Source organism: Phalacrocorax aristotelis, chromosome Z, assembly GCF_949628215.1.
Source record: "Phalacrocorax aristotelis chromosome Z, bGulAri2.1, whole genome shotgun sequence".
NCBI classification, from domain to species: domain Eukaryota; kingdom Metazoa; phylum Chordata; class Aves; order Suliformes; family Phalacrocoracidae; genus Phalacrocorax; species Phalacrocorax aristotelis.
In genome coordinates, this window is record NC_134311.1 from 55628885 (window position 1) to 55646409 (window position 17525).

Genomic DNA, 17525 nt, shown 5'->3' on the forward strand with positions numbered 1-17525 from the left:
ACCCCACGCGCTGTGGGATCCAGCACAGCAGGGATGTTCAGATGGCTGCCTGAAGCAGTTCAGGGGCTAGTGGCCAGTCACTGCAGGCAAACTCATTTCAGTGCCCATAAGTAGAAAGGGGTACCTGTGACTGCCATCAGAAACACAGTAGAGGTGGGGAAGTTCCTGCCTATGCCAGCTCAGGCTTCCCCCCCTTCCCCCCCTGAACTTGAGTCCTCCATTCAGCTGGCTGATTCCCACCCTGCCATCCCTCCTCTGAAATGTTTTGCTTCTGTTATGGAGGATGGTCAGGCAAAAAGCTTTCCTGAGTCTCCCTCCCAAATCTCTTGTGAGAAAATGATGAAGAGGGCACTGTACTCCTGACTTACTTGGTCTTGTCCTACTAACCATGGGATGGCACAGCCCTAAGGGCCAGGCCTGGGCTGAAAGCATGCTGCCAACTCTCATGGTTAGCTAAGTCTTTTATTTCATTTTGTGGAGAAACAGTGTTTAGTGACTGGGACCAAGGCCAGGAACAAATTAGTGGTAGAATGAGAATTGGAACTTATGATGTGACTTCTTGGCTAAATTGCTTAATACTCCTCTCTCTGAATATCTTTCCCTGTAAATGATGTATTCACACAGTTAGGGGTGCTGGCAATTACAATTTTGCAGTTTTAAATCATGCTTGATAGGTTTGGTTTGCAATGAGGTTTTCCAAATTGTAACAGCATCCCAGGTTTTGAGTGTCTGCAGGAGGACGAGCCCTACTGGCTGAGCTCATGCCAAAGGACCTTTTCTAAAAATCTTGCTGAATTGCTGTCTGCTTATCTTCCTTTTTTCCCCTCTTATTAAGTAGCTCTTACACTTTATTAAACTCTTCCTTGTGAAAACAACTGATAAAGTTAAAATAACTTGACAGACTTGATTTGTAACCACACAGAAGTAACAGCTGAACTTCTATAAGTTTAAGGAATGGTTCTGCAGAGAGCTCATTTTAGCTACTTTTTTGCTCAGTAATGTCTTCTCCTTTAACTGTGTGCTCTTTGGTTTTTTTAGATCTTTTATCCAGAGACTACAGATGTCTACGACAGGAAAAACATCCCCAGGATGATATACTGCATTCACGCTCTAAGGTAACTGGTGATAGGAGTAAAAGTTAAAGTAACTGCGAAATCTAGGTGTGTAAGTGTTGAAATGGCTTTAGGGTAACCAGTATATGAAAATCTATCAGAATTTACAAGTGCATTTTTTTAAAGTTGGACACCAAAGTCCAACTTTGTCAGGACTATTGGTCGAATTATTTTCAAAATAAAAATGAAGGACTATTGAAATTAGCACTAGCATCCCCCCCAATGAGTACACCCCTCACAAAGTGCACATACCATTTCAAAACACATACTGCAACAGACACCGAATAAATGAACAAAAACTTAGCAAAACTTCAGTATAACCATGGGGCAGACCTGCTGATCAGAGTGAAAATGATGATGAACTGACGTCTTTCTGTCCCAAAAGAGGAGCAAATAATTACTGTATTCTGAGGTCATTCATGTAAAAATTAACATTTTCAAGTTTTGCAGTTCTGAGTGACTTGAGTTTGAATGTAAAGTCAGGAAGGCTTTGACCACACCTCTGAAAGTAGAGCTTAAAATTTATGTCCTGCCTTAAGGATTTTCTTCATGTTTAGCACTAAATGTAACGAACATCTGCCTTGTGCTGTTGCTGGTGTGAGGGGCAGTGGTGTTGGCAGACAGCTCCTCCCTCTTGTCATTCTCCCAGCTCATTTCCTGCATGTGGAGACTTTTTCCTTTCATAACTTTCTTGCATACTAGGCTCACAAAGAACTTAATTAACTTATGCCCCAAACTCTCTTCTGCACTCCTAATGATATTCAAAGATGCATCAGCTGATCTAGGGCTATATGTAATAAACTATTCAATACATGCCATAACTGAAATTTTTTTAAGGTCTAATCCTCGAAATGGCCACTCTCGCTTTCTGCTTCTTGCATTGGCACTCACTGCCGATAAATAAGGCATACCACCAAAGTTCATCATATTGCTTTTGAATGCTAGGTGTTTGGAGTTGACAGCCCTGGTAATTTTTTCTGTCATCTTTGACAAGCGTTGCCACCAGAAATTATTATGCATGGTGCAGTATTAACTGGACAGTATCACCAGGACTGTTTGGGGGTAGCTTTCGCCTAAAACTTGGTAGTGTGGTCTGTTCTGTCAGCAAGTGCCATGTGTAAGCTTGAAGTGATTTCCTGAAGTGGAGGCATGGGGCTCTAAAGTTAACCAGCTCAGGCTGATGTGGTAGGCTACATGCCCCTCTGGCCATGTTAAGGGCTGGTGCAGATGTTTTGCAGGAGGTGGAAGAACCACAATGAGGTTTTCTGATATTTCTTTCCTCATGTATGGAGGAGGAGTTTATCGACTATGGATTTGAATGCTACATGAACAATAAACCCATCCGTTAGGTACCTTCTGAAGACCTGCTTAATCATTGCAATAGCAATAACCCTTTTCCTCCTGAACTGAATTTTGCAATCGGTTGATATTTGGTAGAAATTTTACTTCCTCCATCTTGATGTGCTCCAAAATTTATGCCAGTATGAGAACTGGTCTGTGTTGTCTCAGCTTTCACTTTCAAGTTTGTCTTGTTTAAATTACTTTTCCTCACTGCATATCAACACAAAGCTATAACTCTGTACATACAGTCTATTGTTTTAGAAATTGACTTTATATCAAATGTGACATACCGTACTGAAGTGAAAGCCTGCAATGCTTTTACTTACGATGTTTTCTCATGGAAGTGTAGGGCCCTGAGCCTGCACCCCATGCAGGATGTAAGAATCGAAGAAATAATCATTAGGCTTCATTTATTTCCACACCTCTTCCTAAAATGCATGTTTTAAGTCCTTCACTGGAGTCTTTCAAATCAAACTCTGGTGTCAGTATTGAATGGCACACAGCCTACTTTGAAAGCAGTCTGGGAAACAACAGAATTAAGGACAAGGCGCTTGCTTGGCCAGCTGTATTCCCAGTTGGGTTGGTGTCAGAGGAACATTGAGCTGCAGGATTCCAGTTCTCTTCCCCTTCTGTTGTTGTAACTACTGACCTGCTGCTGTCCCTCTGGCTCCACGCTGTGCACCCCACCTGCTCTATGCTCTGGGTTTGTCAGAGCATCCTCTCCAGGGAATCAGTACAGGAGTCACTGACCCTGGAGAAGTCCAGGTCCCTGCTGTTCTCTGGGTCCAGCACCACAGCATCTAGAAGCAGCAACTGCAAACAGGCAGTTGTAGCATATGCACGTGACCATTATATGAAGGATCACCATTGGGTTTACATGCTAAATTCTAAGGCATCTTGGAGCACATGTTCAAATTTCAAATGCTTATAACTTGCAAAAATTCACTTTCTCAGAAAGGTGAGGGATTGACCTACTTCCCATTCTCTTGGTTGTTATCAAGTAATTACTCCAAAGCAACGTGATTCCTGAGCTTTCTGGCAGAACTATGTAAATTTAACACAGGACATATTTTCTTACTCCCATTCTTGGAAATCCTGAAGCTATCTTTAGTTGAGATTTTTCCTACATGAATTCATTTATGCACAGTCAGTGTACATATCTTAAGTGCTTAAAATTGATAAAGTTGCAATTAAAAATAATCTTAAGAACAACGAAACAGCCTTAACTGTAGCTAATAAGAGCAAAAAAAGCTCTGTCTACCTAAAGGGTCTATTTGACATCTGAAATGTTAACCCGAGACTCCCATTGTGAAATGTTAGTTGGGGTTTTGCTAACCTTTGAGCTACTAGAGGGCCTGAATATAGACAATGACTCTTAAGAAATATGGTTTAAATATATTCTTATGATAAGTCCTCGTTCAAGTCTGAAATGAGGACCATTGCCCTTACAATATGTGGGACAACTTGCACTGTCAAATACAGCACTGCTCTGACCAGGAAGGAGAGACTTAGCAAATGCTTTCAAGATTCCTGTTGAATATAATTACCTCTTGCTTTTCCCCTGTTGAAACATCAATTCTTAAAGCCAGCCCTGAAAAGTATGAAGGTGTAGTTCTCATTACTAGCACCATTTTTCTCATGAAAGCCAATTTGTATTTGGTCCTGGATTAAATGAACTGTTAAAAGAACTGTTTCATTTAAATAGATGTTAACAGTGATTTTTTTTCCCCTAAATAGCAGTACTTATGAGATTTTTTTTATTTTCTTGAAATATTTAGTTTTCAGATGATCTTTGCAAGTGGATTACTGCTACATCCTGAACAAACTATTCTTCTGAAGCTGGACAGCATCAAAACATTGTTTTCATAGGAAGCAGTAGAATAACAAGCATGTGGTTTTTTTTTAAAGTGTACTATTTTCAGATCTGTTTTTTACAGCATGTTATACATGAGCTAAGCTTAAAACAAAACCCAGGAACCTCTGGCTGATGTGAACTGCAGTTCTGTGTGGGTGGTGCAAAGGGAACTTCACCTGGGAACTGCCCCTTCCCCTTTGTTTCTCCCCGGATCTTGATGCCTCATATGCAGCTTTCTTAACTACAAGACCCCTGCTTTTTATTTTGTGTGGGTTCCCTGATGTTCAAGTGACACTATAAAAGCATTAAGTGAGCTATTTAAAGTTAAATTATACCTTAATACAGAGTAGAAGCATTTTTGGGTCCCCTGCAAGACTTGAAGCACATTTTCAGCACCACCTGGTGGTTAATAAGTTTATCGAAACAAAGTAGTATAGGAAGTAATGCACATGGCTCAGTACCCTCCTGGAAATGCTGAACAGCAAAAATGAGTCTCTAATGTTCATACCACTTTTTTTTCTCGTCTGTCTTTTTATCATGGTGACCCAAAAAAAAGCCAGCATAGCCCTGTGATGCTGCTGATCTCCATAACTGTTTGTATGACACCCAGCGCTTCAGCCAGGTGTGTGCCCCTGTCTCAAATTTAGACTAAAATATCTTTAAAAGCACACAAGTAAAGACTGGCAGGCAGATCAGGGTAACAGAGGGACCTGGTTCATTACTGTAGTCATGCGAGATTTTTCCTGCTATAGCAAACTTGTGTTTAACACTGCTTTGAGAGGTGAGAATGGCAGTGGCAATAATTTTGAAGGGCTGCAGCAGTCAAGAGACTGTCAACCTACATGATGTGCTGTTGGGTCCACCCAGGTAATGACAGTGCAGAGGTGTAGCTGTGGTAGCATGGAAGATGAAACACTGATTCTGTGTGCTCTGAAATAAATGTAACATCTACAGATATTTGCTTTGAAATATCATCCTGTAATTTGCTAATAGGAAAAAAAGGTGCAAAAAAAAAAAAAACAACCCAACCCACAACCCAAACAAACTCAAAAGCAAAACACAAAAGGGAAATGTGCCCCTCTAGAAATAAAAACTCTAAGCCACAATGCACATTTGCAATGTAGGAAGTCGGGGCAAAGTCATCTTAAAAAGAGGTGCAAAAAAATCTCTTTGGAGGAATGTGTTACTTAAGTCTTGTTTTTAAAATCTACCTTTTTGACCTCTGCTTATAAACTCACATGTTTATTGAATTTCACTGATAAATTATACAGGCACCAATCTTTTGTAGATAAATACCTGCCTTGTGTTTGGAAGATCTTGGGAAAATATGTATGTACTCAGCTATTTTTTTTCAAATAGCACACCAGAGCTCTAGGAATAATGGGTATAGATACTTTTCATGCTATATTGTTAGCATTCTAAATTGAGCTTACTTCATTTTCTAAAAGCTAAATAACTAATGACACAAATATATTTGAGGCTGGCTTGGAGGGACTTTTACAGGTCCTTATTCCTCTGTACTTAGTAAGAGGTATGTCTGATTTGTGTCTTCAACTTATTAATTACAGAGGTGTAATAACACAAGTCAAAACAGTACATAGATCCAAAGCTATAATATGTACCAAAGTGCATTCACATCTTGCTTCCCCCCTGCACCAATACTAGCTTTTACGTGTCTTTGTCTTATTTTCTACTTTTCTACTTATTTACACATCCCCTGTGATCTGACATAGACTACAGTGCCTCTCTTAGAGATGCTTTTTTGAAACATTAAGTAAAAAAGAGACTTCTCTTTCTGTAAGACTTAAAAATACAACGTAAATTTCTTTATTCTGTATCAGCCTATGAAACCCAACAGTTAAAAGACAAGCTCATAAGTGTTTTTCTCCTGTACAGAAAGCAAACACCTTAATGACATGCCAGACTTCAAATTCTACCTTTCTTCTTTGCAGTTTGTATCTGTTCAAGCTAGGATTAGCACCACAGATCCAGGACCTACTGGGAAAAGTAGACTTCACAGGTAATAAACAGCTTATCTAATAATATGTTAGATGGTTTCTTCACCCAGGAAATCTGTTAATGTACATATTTTCTATTATGGTCTTTCTCCTCCCGCAAGGTTGTTCTGAACACATCCTAATTAAATAGGTGGGAGGCTGCTATTTTTAATGAATCTCAGTCCCTGAAGGACAGAAGGGAATGTATTTGCATGGAATACTTGGCATATACTAGATTCCTTCAAAATGGGGAGGAAAAACTGATAAGAAGCCCTGGTCCAAATCACTTTCAAAAACATTTCACCCGTATTTGTGGTTATGGTTATTCATAATGAAATTCTATATGCTTTTATTCTGATAATGTTTCTCTTTTTTTATGTGAACAGAGGAAGAAATCAGCAACATGCGAAAGGAGCTAGAGAAGTATGGTATACAGATGCCATCTTTTAGCAAAATTGGTGGTATTCTGGCCAGTGAATTATCAGTGGACGAAGCTGCATGTAAGTGTGGCTCTTGTTCTGTTTTCTACTGGATAATTTGTCAGAATGCTAACAAAATATTTTCTGTGTTTTAATTCATCCAGTTTGCTACCTCTTAATACATAACAAGAGCAGCAAGTTTTCACTGATTATCACACTGCGTTGGTGTTACAAGAACTCTTGCAATTTTTCAGTCTGCATTTCTGAGCATCTCCATTGAACCATAGGAAGTGGTACCAGAAAGAAAGATTTCTTACAATCTTTTACAGGGGTTTAATATTTTAGTAGCTAGTTCTCCTCTAGAAAGACAAATTTAGCTCTCTGTCTGCCTCTGTACCATAGGGGCTACAATGGGAATGGCCATGGGAACAAGGTGTCTTCTCTGTGCCTCCTTCCTGTGTTGGACTCTTGCAGTTTTCCTCAAACACTGGATCAGGTTGCTGTGAGGACAAAACCAAAATTAAATGCGTTTTTGCTGCCCAAGCCTATCTACCTGTAAATCTGTTTTTTTCTTCAGTTTATTTATGGAAGGAAATTATATATTTAAACAAAAAAAAATTGCTTGAACTTAAATGACATGAAGTGTGTCCACTTAAAACCATACTTGAGTTTTAGTTATTTTGTTCCAAATTCTAGTGTTTTTCAGAGGGGCAAACTGAAGAACAGAATGGCTGGCTTGAGTAAGTTCAATGGCACATAGATCATTGATACAAACCTGTAACAGTACTGCAGACTGTACCTGGGGTGGGGGAGAGAGGGGAAATAAAAGCTGTATTATAACTAAGTTCCATTGCAACTTTGTTAGAGTTTGCAAAGTAGCATAACTGAAACAAGTTGGTTCATTATGTTACTTAGTGTGCTGAAATTTCCAGACCTTAACTTAAAACATGCTTTTTTTTGTGTATTTTGGAGCCTGCTATAGCTTAATATCTGCATGCTTCTGCAAAGGTAGCTCTTAAAAGACTGGCTTTCGACATGGGGATAGTTTATCTCCTCCTTTAGCAAGTTTTCAGAGATTTACTGACTAAAAGCACTTTTCCAGGGAGCTTCCTTCCTTCCCTGAAGATGAAAGGGCTGCAACTTCCTTCTCAAAGCTTTTTATAGTGTGTGTAGGTTTCCTTTAACTTCTGAAGTGTTTTCAGTCTTCTACAGAAAAGCAGGGTTTCCTGATGCTGGTTCTTTCTCTTTGGGCAAGGAGCCTGCTATAGATAACAAGCCCTGCCCCTGAATAGGAAACATCTGCTATGGGAACACTCACGCACTAGTGAGGTTGGACATGGAGACCCTGCCAGAGGAAAGGGTCTACCATTCTGCTTCCAAAAATGGAGTAAGCAAAAGAATATAAGCAATGAAACAACTGCTGACTCCTGCTGTGCTGTCAGCAATAGTAGAAATCAGCATGTAAACAGTAAGCTTATGTGCTTCCGAAGTGAGCTTATTCTGCAAGTAACCCTCTCTTATTCCATGCCTTTAGACTACTCTTTCAAGTCCAATCAGTTTTCTTGCTGTTTTTCTTGGTAAATGGGTTCACAACATCCACCAATACCTGTTCGCATCTCTCCTAACCTTGAGCCTACCTGTTGACTACTTTTTGCTAGCTCCGCTTACATCAGTGGGGCCTCTTGCACAACTGTGGAAGAGATTATGTCCTTCCTATGTGTTGTGTTTTATATGAGGATGCAGGGACATGTGCATCTAAGAACCACAGTCTTCTCTTAGCCCCTTGAAGTTGATCTGGATGTTCACAGAATCATAGAATATCTCAGGTTGGAAGGGACCCATAAGGATCATCAAGTCAAACTCCCTGTTCTTTGCAGGACTACCTAAAACTAAACCATGTGACTAAATGTATCGTCCAGATGCTCTTTGAACAGGCTTAGTGCTGTGACCATTTCCCCAGGGACCATGTTCCAGTGACCAACCACCCTCTCAGTGAAGAACCTTTCCCTAATGTCCAACCTGAACTTCCCCTGTTCATAGAGTTCAATGACAGTGGAACCCATATGTCTTTCTGCTTGCTTCTCTTCCATTGTGCCAGCTGCTGATGTTTCCACTCTGATGCTGTGCTGAACTGAGCTAGAGTGAAATCATTTTAGAACAACTTTCTAGAATTAATTTAATGCTAAGCAATGGACAATCCACCAACAGCCAGGCAAGTTCTTCCACTACCTGCCCTCTCTGAGAATGTACAGCTTCACCTCATGCTTCATTTGTCTGTGTTGTTTTCAATAGTCCGCTCTTCTCTCTACTTTCCTAAATTTTTCAGCCCCTTTGCCTTTCTAAAAACTCAAATTTACTAATCACTGACAAGCATCTTTCACTTTTCATATACTGAAAGAAACTGAAGGCTCTAAACTCGGATATATAGACCCTCAGTTAAACTTACTGCAAAAAAAGTGCTTTTTGCTGAATGCTTTTCTCCAGTTTAGCAAAACCATGCAAGGCCATGTAGCAAATAAATACTGATAGAATAAGGAAAGATAGCACTAGTGTTTTCCCTCACACATCTCATTGGTGGCATGAAAATAAATCCTAGACAAGCTGCTGTGGTGATAAATGGGGAGCTGCTGTGTTCCTCCTTTGGGGTAGGATCTAGATAAACATTTATCAAGAATTAAATTTTAAATAGCAATATCTGTAAAACTCTTTGAGATGGATGTGGCACCAGAAAATCATTGGCGTCTTTTTGTGGCATGAAGGTCTAGATAAAGTGTAGCTTTAGAAAAAGTCCTTCATCTAGACTGATCTCGGCCAAATGTGTGCAGAGAATGAATTCCTGGGAGAGGTGTGTTAGCCATTACTTTACACCTACTTCAGCTGCAAGTGGTTTTGATTTTGTACATTTATGTAAACTTGCTGTGTGGAAAAATGAGCATTTCTGACCCTTAAAATCTTGGAGTCAAGCATTTATTTAGTAGTTAAAGTTTTCTTGTTTTCTCAAAGAAAAGGTTTAATGCTTAAGCTGATCAATGGCTGTAGCACGTCCTATGGCTCTTTTTCCCATTTTCCTGTGCAACAATGTTTTGGGAACCCTGAAAAGCCCTGTGGGTGGTGTTCTCCCCCATTTGGAGTCTGCTGTTCTGTGGCTTTGCAGGTGGCAGAAGTAGAGAGCATTACATCACTGTATCTCTGGTTCCCCAGCTGCTCATGGAGAGCATCAGTTAGGAAAGGAGTTCATCCCAGATAGGCTTAGATGTGGTATGCAGGGTTACACCCTGCCTGGGGAGTCTTAACTATGTTTTCTGGGGGACAAGTTTCATAGATTTTGAATTTCCTTATTCTTGCATAGTATCTTTCAGATATAGTTAGTCTAGACAATACTTTCATATGTCTTGTATCTTTACAGACACAAAAGAAGCTTTAAGAGGAAAAACTACTAAAAATTGTTTCAATTCCTACATATAATTGCCTTCTAAAGGACATAGAACTTAAATAATCAAATGTAACTCATGCTTTATTTTCTGTCAGTAAAATAGTAAACCCTGGTTGGGAGAAGGGTGAACACGGAACAGACAGCAATGTGCCACCTTTGAGCAGACATTGAGTACTTTTGTTGCTGTGATCTATGGGCAGCATTAGGAGTGGGGTGCTTGAAGAGGAATATGTAAATTGCTGAACATGTATTAAACACTCATTTCAAATAAATCAGAAGAAATTGTGACAGTATTAATAATAAACAAATACAAATAACATGTGTGAAGAGGAGGGCTTCCAACCTGGGGTTCTGAACGGGCCCCTGGCAAGGTATGGGTGTCAGTCCCAGGGAATCAAGCTGAAGGAAGGCAGAACTTGCGTATGGCAGCTTACTGAATGGGCAGGAATTAGATAAGTTGCGGTTACTCACATAACCATACAAGCTGTTGTTCTTTGATTCTTTTACTGCTACTTTTATTAATAGAATTATTTTGTTGTCTTGTGATGATGACTAAGTGATTTCCTATTGGATTGGTGATTTCCCCAGATGTAATCAAGGGAGTTATATTTCAACTGTCAACGACATGTCATTTTCTTTTTCTTTTTAAAAGAAGCTTGTGGTCAAGGAATTAAGTGTTTGAACAGAACATGTTTTGCTTACTAAAATTTTGGGTTGTGCTTTTAATTTTAGTGCATGCAGCAGTAATAGCAATTAACGAAGCTATTGAGAAGGGAATAGCTGAGCAAACCATTGCAACTCTGAGGAACCCAAATGCAATGTTGCTAAACGTGGATGAGGAACTTGCACAGGAGTATCAGAATGAACTCTTTGAAGCTAAAAGGAGAAAAGAATCAAATGCAAGACTTAAGGTAGTGGTATTTTATTAGCACTCTTAGTATACATGTTCCTCCATGTTCCTTCTCATGCTGTATTATTACAATTTCAAAAATTAAGTTAAATTAATTTTTTAAAATTACTGCAATTAGGAAAAAAGTTTAAGCTAAATAAGGTAAATAATGATAATGCAACAAGCTGACAGCCAATTTTATAAGAATATGATTACTATGAGTATGTTGTAGCTTAACTTTGACCAATACCAGAAGACTAGAAACAAAAGACTGGTTTTCCTCTATCAACTGCTTTAGAAAAAAAAATATTTTAAAAAGTTGTGCTTAAAAGATAGCTTTTTTTGAGCATAAAATATAACCTCTGCCACAGATCTTTAACATGAAATTATTTTCTTTGTTTTTCACATGAGAGCTAATGCTTTCTGTAGTTGAAAAATGCTACACTACATGGCTATTTTACAGGAAGAACAAAATGCTTTAAGTATTGACCAGCCAGTTACCATGAAGTGCTCATTTCTTTGGTTCATGTGGTCAACAAATTCCTTTACAAACACATCCAGTAAATATTTCAGCTGATGCAGTTTTAATGACTCCCACTGATAGCTTTTCTCCCTGAAAAGTTTTTGTGTGTACTAGCAACAATTTTATTTTTCTTAGAACGGCACAATATCTGAGGAGGAGAGGGATGTCTACGAGGAGCTGCTGACACAAGCTGAGATTCAAGGCAATATCAATAAGATAAACAGTAAGCCATTATGGATCCTTATGGAAGAGTGCACATAACACATGATCATCCAGATTCCAGCTGAACACAGCTTGAATTCACAGGAACAAACAAAATGTTTCTGGGGAAACTCTGGGGAAAAATTAGCAGAAATAGCTAATGTCTGTCTACAATGGTTTTTTCTTGCTGCTCCTTTTCTACTAATCTTTGGGGGACGCTAACGTCTGTGTTCGTGGTTTTTGCTGCAAGGATTCCTTGGTTCAGATTCTAATCATTTATTGCCTGCTCTGTTTCCTGATGTTTGAGTTCCTTTTGTGTGCAGAATACTGTAAATTTTGACCCCCTCTTCTATATAGAGCCAGAATTCATTCATAAGCTTCCAGTTAGCTGTGTTGAACTGCTCCCACACGGGCTCGTGCAGAGCCAGAAACTCCATCCATAGGATTGGTCTCAAAATAGATAATCCTCTGCTGGATAAAGACTGCCACCCTAACTGGCTTTTACAAAAAGCAAGATGCTGACAGCAGTGGACTTTTTTTCCACAAAAGCATATTTGCTGTTTATGAGCATTGTTTTCATTTCAGTTCACATAGCTTTAGTCCAACTGAATGAGGCTATTGACCGGCAAGATGAAGTGGCACTGATGGCAGGTTTGAACCGTCCTGCTCTGAGCCTACTTGAAGTTCTGCCGCAAAATTCCTCATGGTACCTATTGCAATTGTGTGATTCTAAAGAACAGAAAATGCAGGTAATTGAACGGAATGGGAACTACACAACAGTTTGCATTTTTTTAGCTGATTTTAACACAGAGAGAAATTGCCTTTACCTTCAGCATCACTTAATGAAACAGTTTTATAAAGGTTTTAGAATAACTGATGTACTAATTGACACCGAAGTAGCTGCATTTGCTCTAAAGAGCATGATGCCATTATATCTTAGTAATTACTTATAAGAAAAAAATTAGAGATATAGCATGCAGCCCCTAATATTATGTTTGTTTGAAAATGCGTTATAACTTGAGTACAGCAAGAGGTAATATTGAATCATTAACAGCAAATGAAAGGGTGAATTGGGTTTTAAGGAGAAAATCCATTATTTTGAGTACGATGAAAATTGCAGGGAAAGATTAATGCTGCGTTTACTCTGACATTGTATTTGATGCACAGAGGAAAGGACAAACAAATCCTAGTGTCCCATCAAAGGCTTTTTTATCCCCTTATCTCCCATCATACCTAAAAGCATAATTAAATTTTTTTTTCTGATCTGTTAGATAGCAGGGGTTCCAAATATGCTCGACAAAAGTGAAATACAGAAAGAAGTTAGTGTTGCCAATGTGGAAGCTGAGGCCCACAAGCTTAGTGAGTAACTGTTTTAATACTAATATTTTTACCATCACTGCTTAATTATGTTAAGATTAATTGAATCCACCATTCCCTGCATGTAAACAAGGTTTCTCAAACTGAAACCATATGCATTGCTTTTTATTTTTGTAACTGTTCTTCTCAGTGTCACAATTGCCAAGTCACCAATCTTTGCTGCATTGGATATACTCTTTTTATCTGAGGCAGCTAACACTTTTTTCTTTTAATAACTTAAGCCACTGGTAAACATGCTGGCTGAAACTGAAGACAACGCATGGCTTGATGACTTGAACAACTATTTATCAGTACAGTATTAATCCTTACTTGGGAGCAATGACCATCCCTGTAGAATTAAAATAGAGTGACTACATGGAAGAATATTCTGCAGTCATATCGCAGAGGAAAATTAGCCTTACTTTTAGACACACTTATCTAAAACTAACCTGTTCTTAGCCTGCTAAGACTATCACAAGATGCAAGTTACAGTTTGTCAAAAATATAGTTAAGGGGGATCTAAATTTGCAGTGCATGTATTGCTGCTTTTGACTGGAAACTTCTTTGCTAGGAAGTTCAGCTTTGGTTGAACGGCTGTCATTTCATGCTATGTCTGGGCATGGCTTAGTGGATGTTTTGTCTCTGGTATTTCCAGTGCTTTGAATCCAGGCTGACTGCTTTTGTAATGTGACTTAAAGGCTGTACTGTGAGGTCAACTTAAGTCAGAAGCCAAGTTTTATTTACTACCGCAAAAGTTAACCTATTTTAGATTGGTTAGGCGTGATGAGCAGTACTTTCTCTAAAAGAGTAGTTTTTTGGCAAAGGAAATGAGGAGGGCAAATGTGATGTATGAAAAGCAGTAACAGTGATCTGGGGAGCAACTTATTTCTTATGTTTCATTTGAAAAGGAAAAAATAGTGGGTGTTGTTACTGGAATGCAAACAATGTAAAGTGTGTTTTGCAAGTTGCATGCTCAGTTCCTGAATTAGAAACCAGTAGCTTGGTTATTGACTACAGAGCTAGTCTAGTCCATTTGTGGACTCTGATTCTTTTCCTCTTTGCTCTTTTCTCTAAAAAAGCATGCACACCATAGCTTTGAGAGCCTTTGCTTTTTCTAACCTCAGGAATAGCCAACAGAGAGAACCTTCAACAACAACATGGCCTCCTGTGACCATGTTTCAGAGCAATTGAAATGAGAGGTGAGGGTCTTGTATAGGTTGACCTCGTTACTTATAAAGGTCTTCAAAGTCCTGTATAATAAGATCTGAGTGTTGCTGCATACATGAACTGCAGACAGTGTCTGCTGTACAAGCAGTCTCATACAGACCTGATCAGTCAGTGGTGACTGAAAGCTTTCCCTGGATAATAGTACATAGAAAAGCGATAAGATAAGGTGGAGGAGGAGATGGGGGTTATTTTGCTGATGGAAATGGCATTTACATAATTGTTATTCTTTACTCCACCACTCATGCTCTAACCTTCAAGGTTGTTACCCTTTGTGCAAGACCAGAGCAGTCCCCTGTACAAGATGTTCCTGGGTGTGTCCTGGCCCAGGTTTCTTCAGAGCTGGCTCTTCCAGGTGTGCAATTATAGCGGCTGTGACTAAGCTAAGGGGTGTTGTAATGTTTCAGCAGCTGCCCAAGTGGGAAGTGTTTTTTAGCATTTTTCTGCTGGGATTCAAACCTCTGCTGAAGTCAGTTCAGTAAAAAGCAAAACAGGCGAGTCATTCAGGTACCAAAAAGGGTTATGCTTATACTCCTCTATGGTGGCCAGTTTAACTGGAAATTTGAGCTGTAGAGAAAGGGATAACTAGATGGCAGTGTTTGTAAGGACTGATCTTCCACACTGTTAAATGAGCGGGTGACGCCATGCAGAGGAACTCCTGGAAGCCATAGCATGTGGTTTTCCAGCAGTCCATCCTCCGAAAATCCCAAACCCCCAGCCTGGTTGATTTCTACTAGGCCTCCTGAAATAGACAACAAAAGTGTTGCTGGTGTTTCAGGATAGGCTTATTCTAGCTAACTGAGTTAGGTCCTGCTGAAAGGAGGAGGTAAGGGAGGAAACACAGTGCAGAAGGAAAGGAGCATTTGGGGTGAAGCAAGACTGGTGCACTGGAGCTGACATACCCAGCAGTACCTGCCCCAAGCAAACACAGGAGGGATGTTAGGTCTTCCTCTGTGCTAGGATGGGGTCAGCTCCTTGTTTTGGGTTAAAGGTACAATAAGCAGTCTCTAATATCTATAAGTCCAGAGACTTTTAAGTCCTCCAGTCCATTTTTTGCTGCATACCTTTAAATAGACACTGTTTTTGCAATATTCAGCAGTTGTGTCTTGAAGAATCTCACACCAATATGTTTTCTTTTCTCTAATGACACCCAATTATGTTGTTTGGAATATTCTAATTGTCATCTACATGGCATAAAGAGCAAACAGCATATGAAAATTAATAGGCTTTTCTTTCCCTGCTGTTCTCTAGAACTTATAGCAGTTGACAATATCAATACTGCAATTCGTAACTGTGATCCTAGTAAAACACTGGTTGCACTGATGAAACCGGAGGCACAGCTGCCTGTTGTTCACTCATTTGCTGCTGCTGTCTATCAGACTGAGCTGTTCAACCTCCAACAACAGAATGCTGTGGTAAGAGTGAAAAGCTTATGACCTACTTGCTGATGTTACGTAGCCAAACCATGAAAGAGCGCAAACATAGCATGTTGTGTAAAATCAGACTTAATTCTCTTGTCATGGTATTACATATTACATGACTAGTTTTGGCTGAAATGACAACACTGAATCAGACAATTTGTTTCTTGACACACTTTGCTCTGGCTGAGCTCTTGTGTTGCAACAAATTATTATTTTTAATTGTTGCATGCTCCTAATGAGGACTAACTGTGTTTTTATGTATTGTGAAGAAAAGTAATCCCCTGCTATGAGAGTAAGACCAGAATAGATGGGACTGTGGGGCAAAAGAGGGAGAGGCTGAAGGAATGTGTAGCAAACCTAGTAAACTCTAACACCAGTGTTGTGTTAATCTGACATGCCTGTGCCTAGGAAATTTGCCAGGCTTTTTAAATCAAGTCCATCTCCTTGGTGCTATCTAGACTGTGTAACTCAAATTTGTTACACTGCTTATTTAGCTTCCTGACTGCAGTACATTATTGTCCTACAGAACTACCTGGCACATGATGAACTGTCTATTGCAGTAGAAATGTTGTCAGCTGTTGTGTTGCTAAACCAGGCTTTGGAAAATAAGGACATCCTAATGGTAAAGAATCATCTCAGAAACCCATGCATTGGATTCAATAACCTGGAAGAGGAAAACTTCCAACGGTAAAGGTTCATTTTCTCTTGTCTGGATGACACTTGGTTATTTCTGCAGAAGGATAAGTAGGCGTTTTACTAGGTGGGCTGTCTTTTGTTGTGGCTATGAAGTTGAAAGAGCTGCAAGATAAATATCTGTGTTATAAGTTAATAATTGATAACATGACAATTGCTGAACTAGTTGTGTATCGCTAAGTATAAGCAATCACAACTTCAGATGTTTGAGGGCAGAGGATGTGTGAGGTGCAGGGAAAATATCTTTGGAAAGCAAACTTTAAGATCTGACAAGAAGTTTTGCAGACACTAACACATGAAACAACCATAGCTGGAAACAGTTAATCAGTAACCTCCTTGCAATACTGAAAGAAGAGCTTTGGAATAAAGTAGTGTTTAATGCCTTAAGGTCCAGGAGGTCCCTTAAACCACATTTGACTCTTGCTTGAGAATTGCAAAAGTCTGAAAAGCGTAGCACAGTCTTGCTTGCTAAAAAGCTGAGTACAATGCTGTGGCATACGTGCATGTTTGACATTAAATAATAGCCTTCACTCAGCTGCCAGTTGCTTGCACTGCCACATTCCTGACTTGACACAGCCATGTGCTGCTGCCTCTGCACTCTTCTGCATATCTGAAAAAAATATTAGGCAATACTACCATTTGTGTGAGACCTAAGCCCGCAGTGTGTGTGGGAGAGCTTGGGGGCATGGGCCAATTCTCACCTCTTGGTCACAGGTGGTGATAATCTCGATGTGCTGCTAGAAGGCACTGCTAGGCAAAAGGGACAGCAGTAGCTGAAGATCTTCACCAAGCTGCCAGGGGACATGACTCTGAGAGCAACCCTTGCTAGATGTCTCAAAGCTGGAAGGAGAGGAGACAGGATAGGAATAAGGGGACAGTGTTTTGGTCAGAGGGAGCAGAATACCATAAGGTGGAGCAAAATTAAACAGCCACTTGGCCTCTGCTGATGTGAGGTGGTGCTTGTGGGCAAGAGAAGCAACATTATAAATGTATAGAAATGGCCCCCAGAGTGTCCAAGTGCAGCATTTTGGCTGGTGTTACAGTGACCTGATCTTTAGATT

At 39.7% G+C, this 17525-nt stretch overlaps 1 protein-coding gene across 6 annotated transcripts in view; it reads left to right on the top strand.

The window, feature by feature from the left end:
- The window catches only part of IQGAP2 (IQ motif containing GTPase activating protein 2), a 129519-nt gene that overhangs the window by 68073 nt on the left and 43921 nt on the right, over window positions 1-17525 (top strand). Inside the window, exons 5-13 of one of the 6 annotated variants that reach the window (XM_075079308.1) lie at window positions 1039-1115; window positions 6261-6328; window positions 6692-6805; window positions 10890-11071; window positions 11705-11792; window positions 12356-12519; window positions 13042-13129; window positions 15602-15765; window positions 16298-16458. In XM_075079308.1, the coding sequence (XP_074935409.1) occupies window positions 1039-1115; window positions 6261-6328; window positions 6692-6805; window positions 10890-11071; window positions 11705-11792; window positions 12356-12519; window positions 13042-13129; window positions 15602-15765; window positions 16298-16458 (1106 nt within the window). The remainder of the gene's footprint in view (window positions 1-1038; window positions 1116-6260; window positions 6329-6691; window positions 6806-10889; window positions 11072-11704; window positions 11793-12355; window positions 12520-13041; window positions 13130-15601; window positions 15766-16297; window positions 16459-17525) is intronic. The other 5 variants (XM_075079309.1, XM_075079310.1, XM_075079311.1 and 2 more) reach the window with 5 other exon arrangements.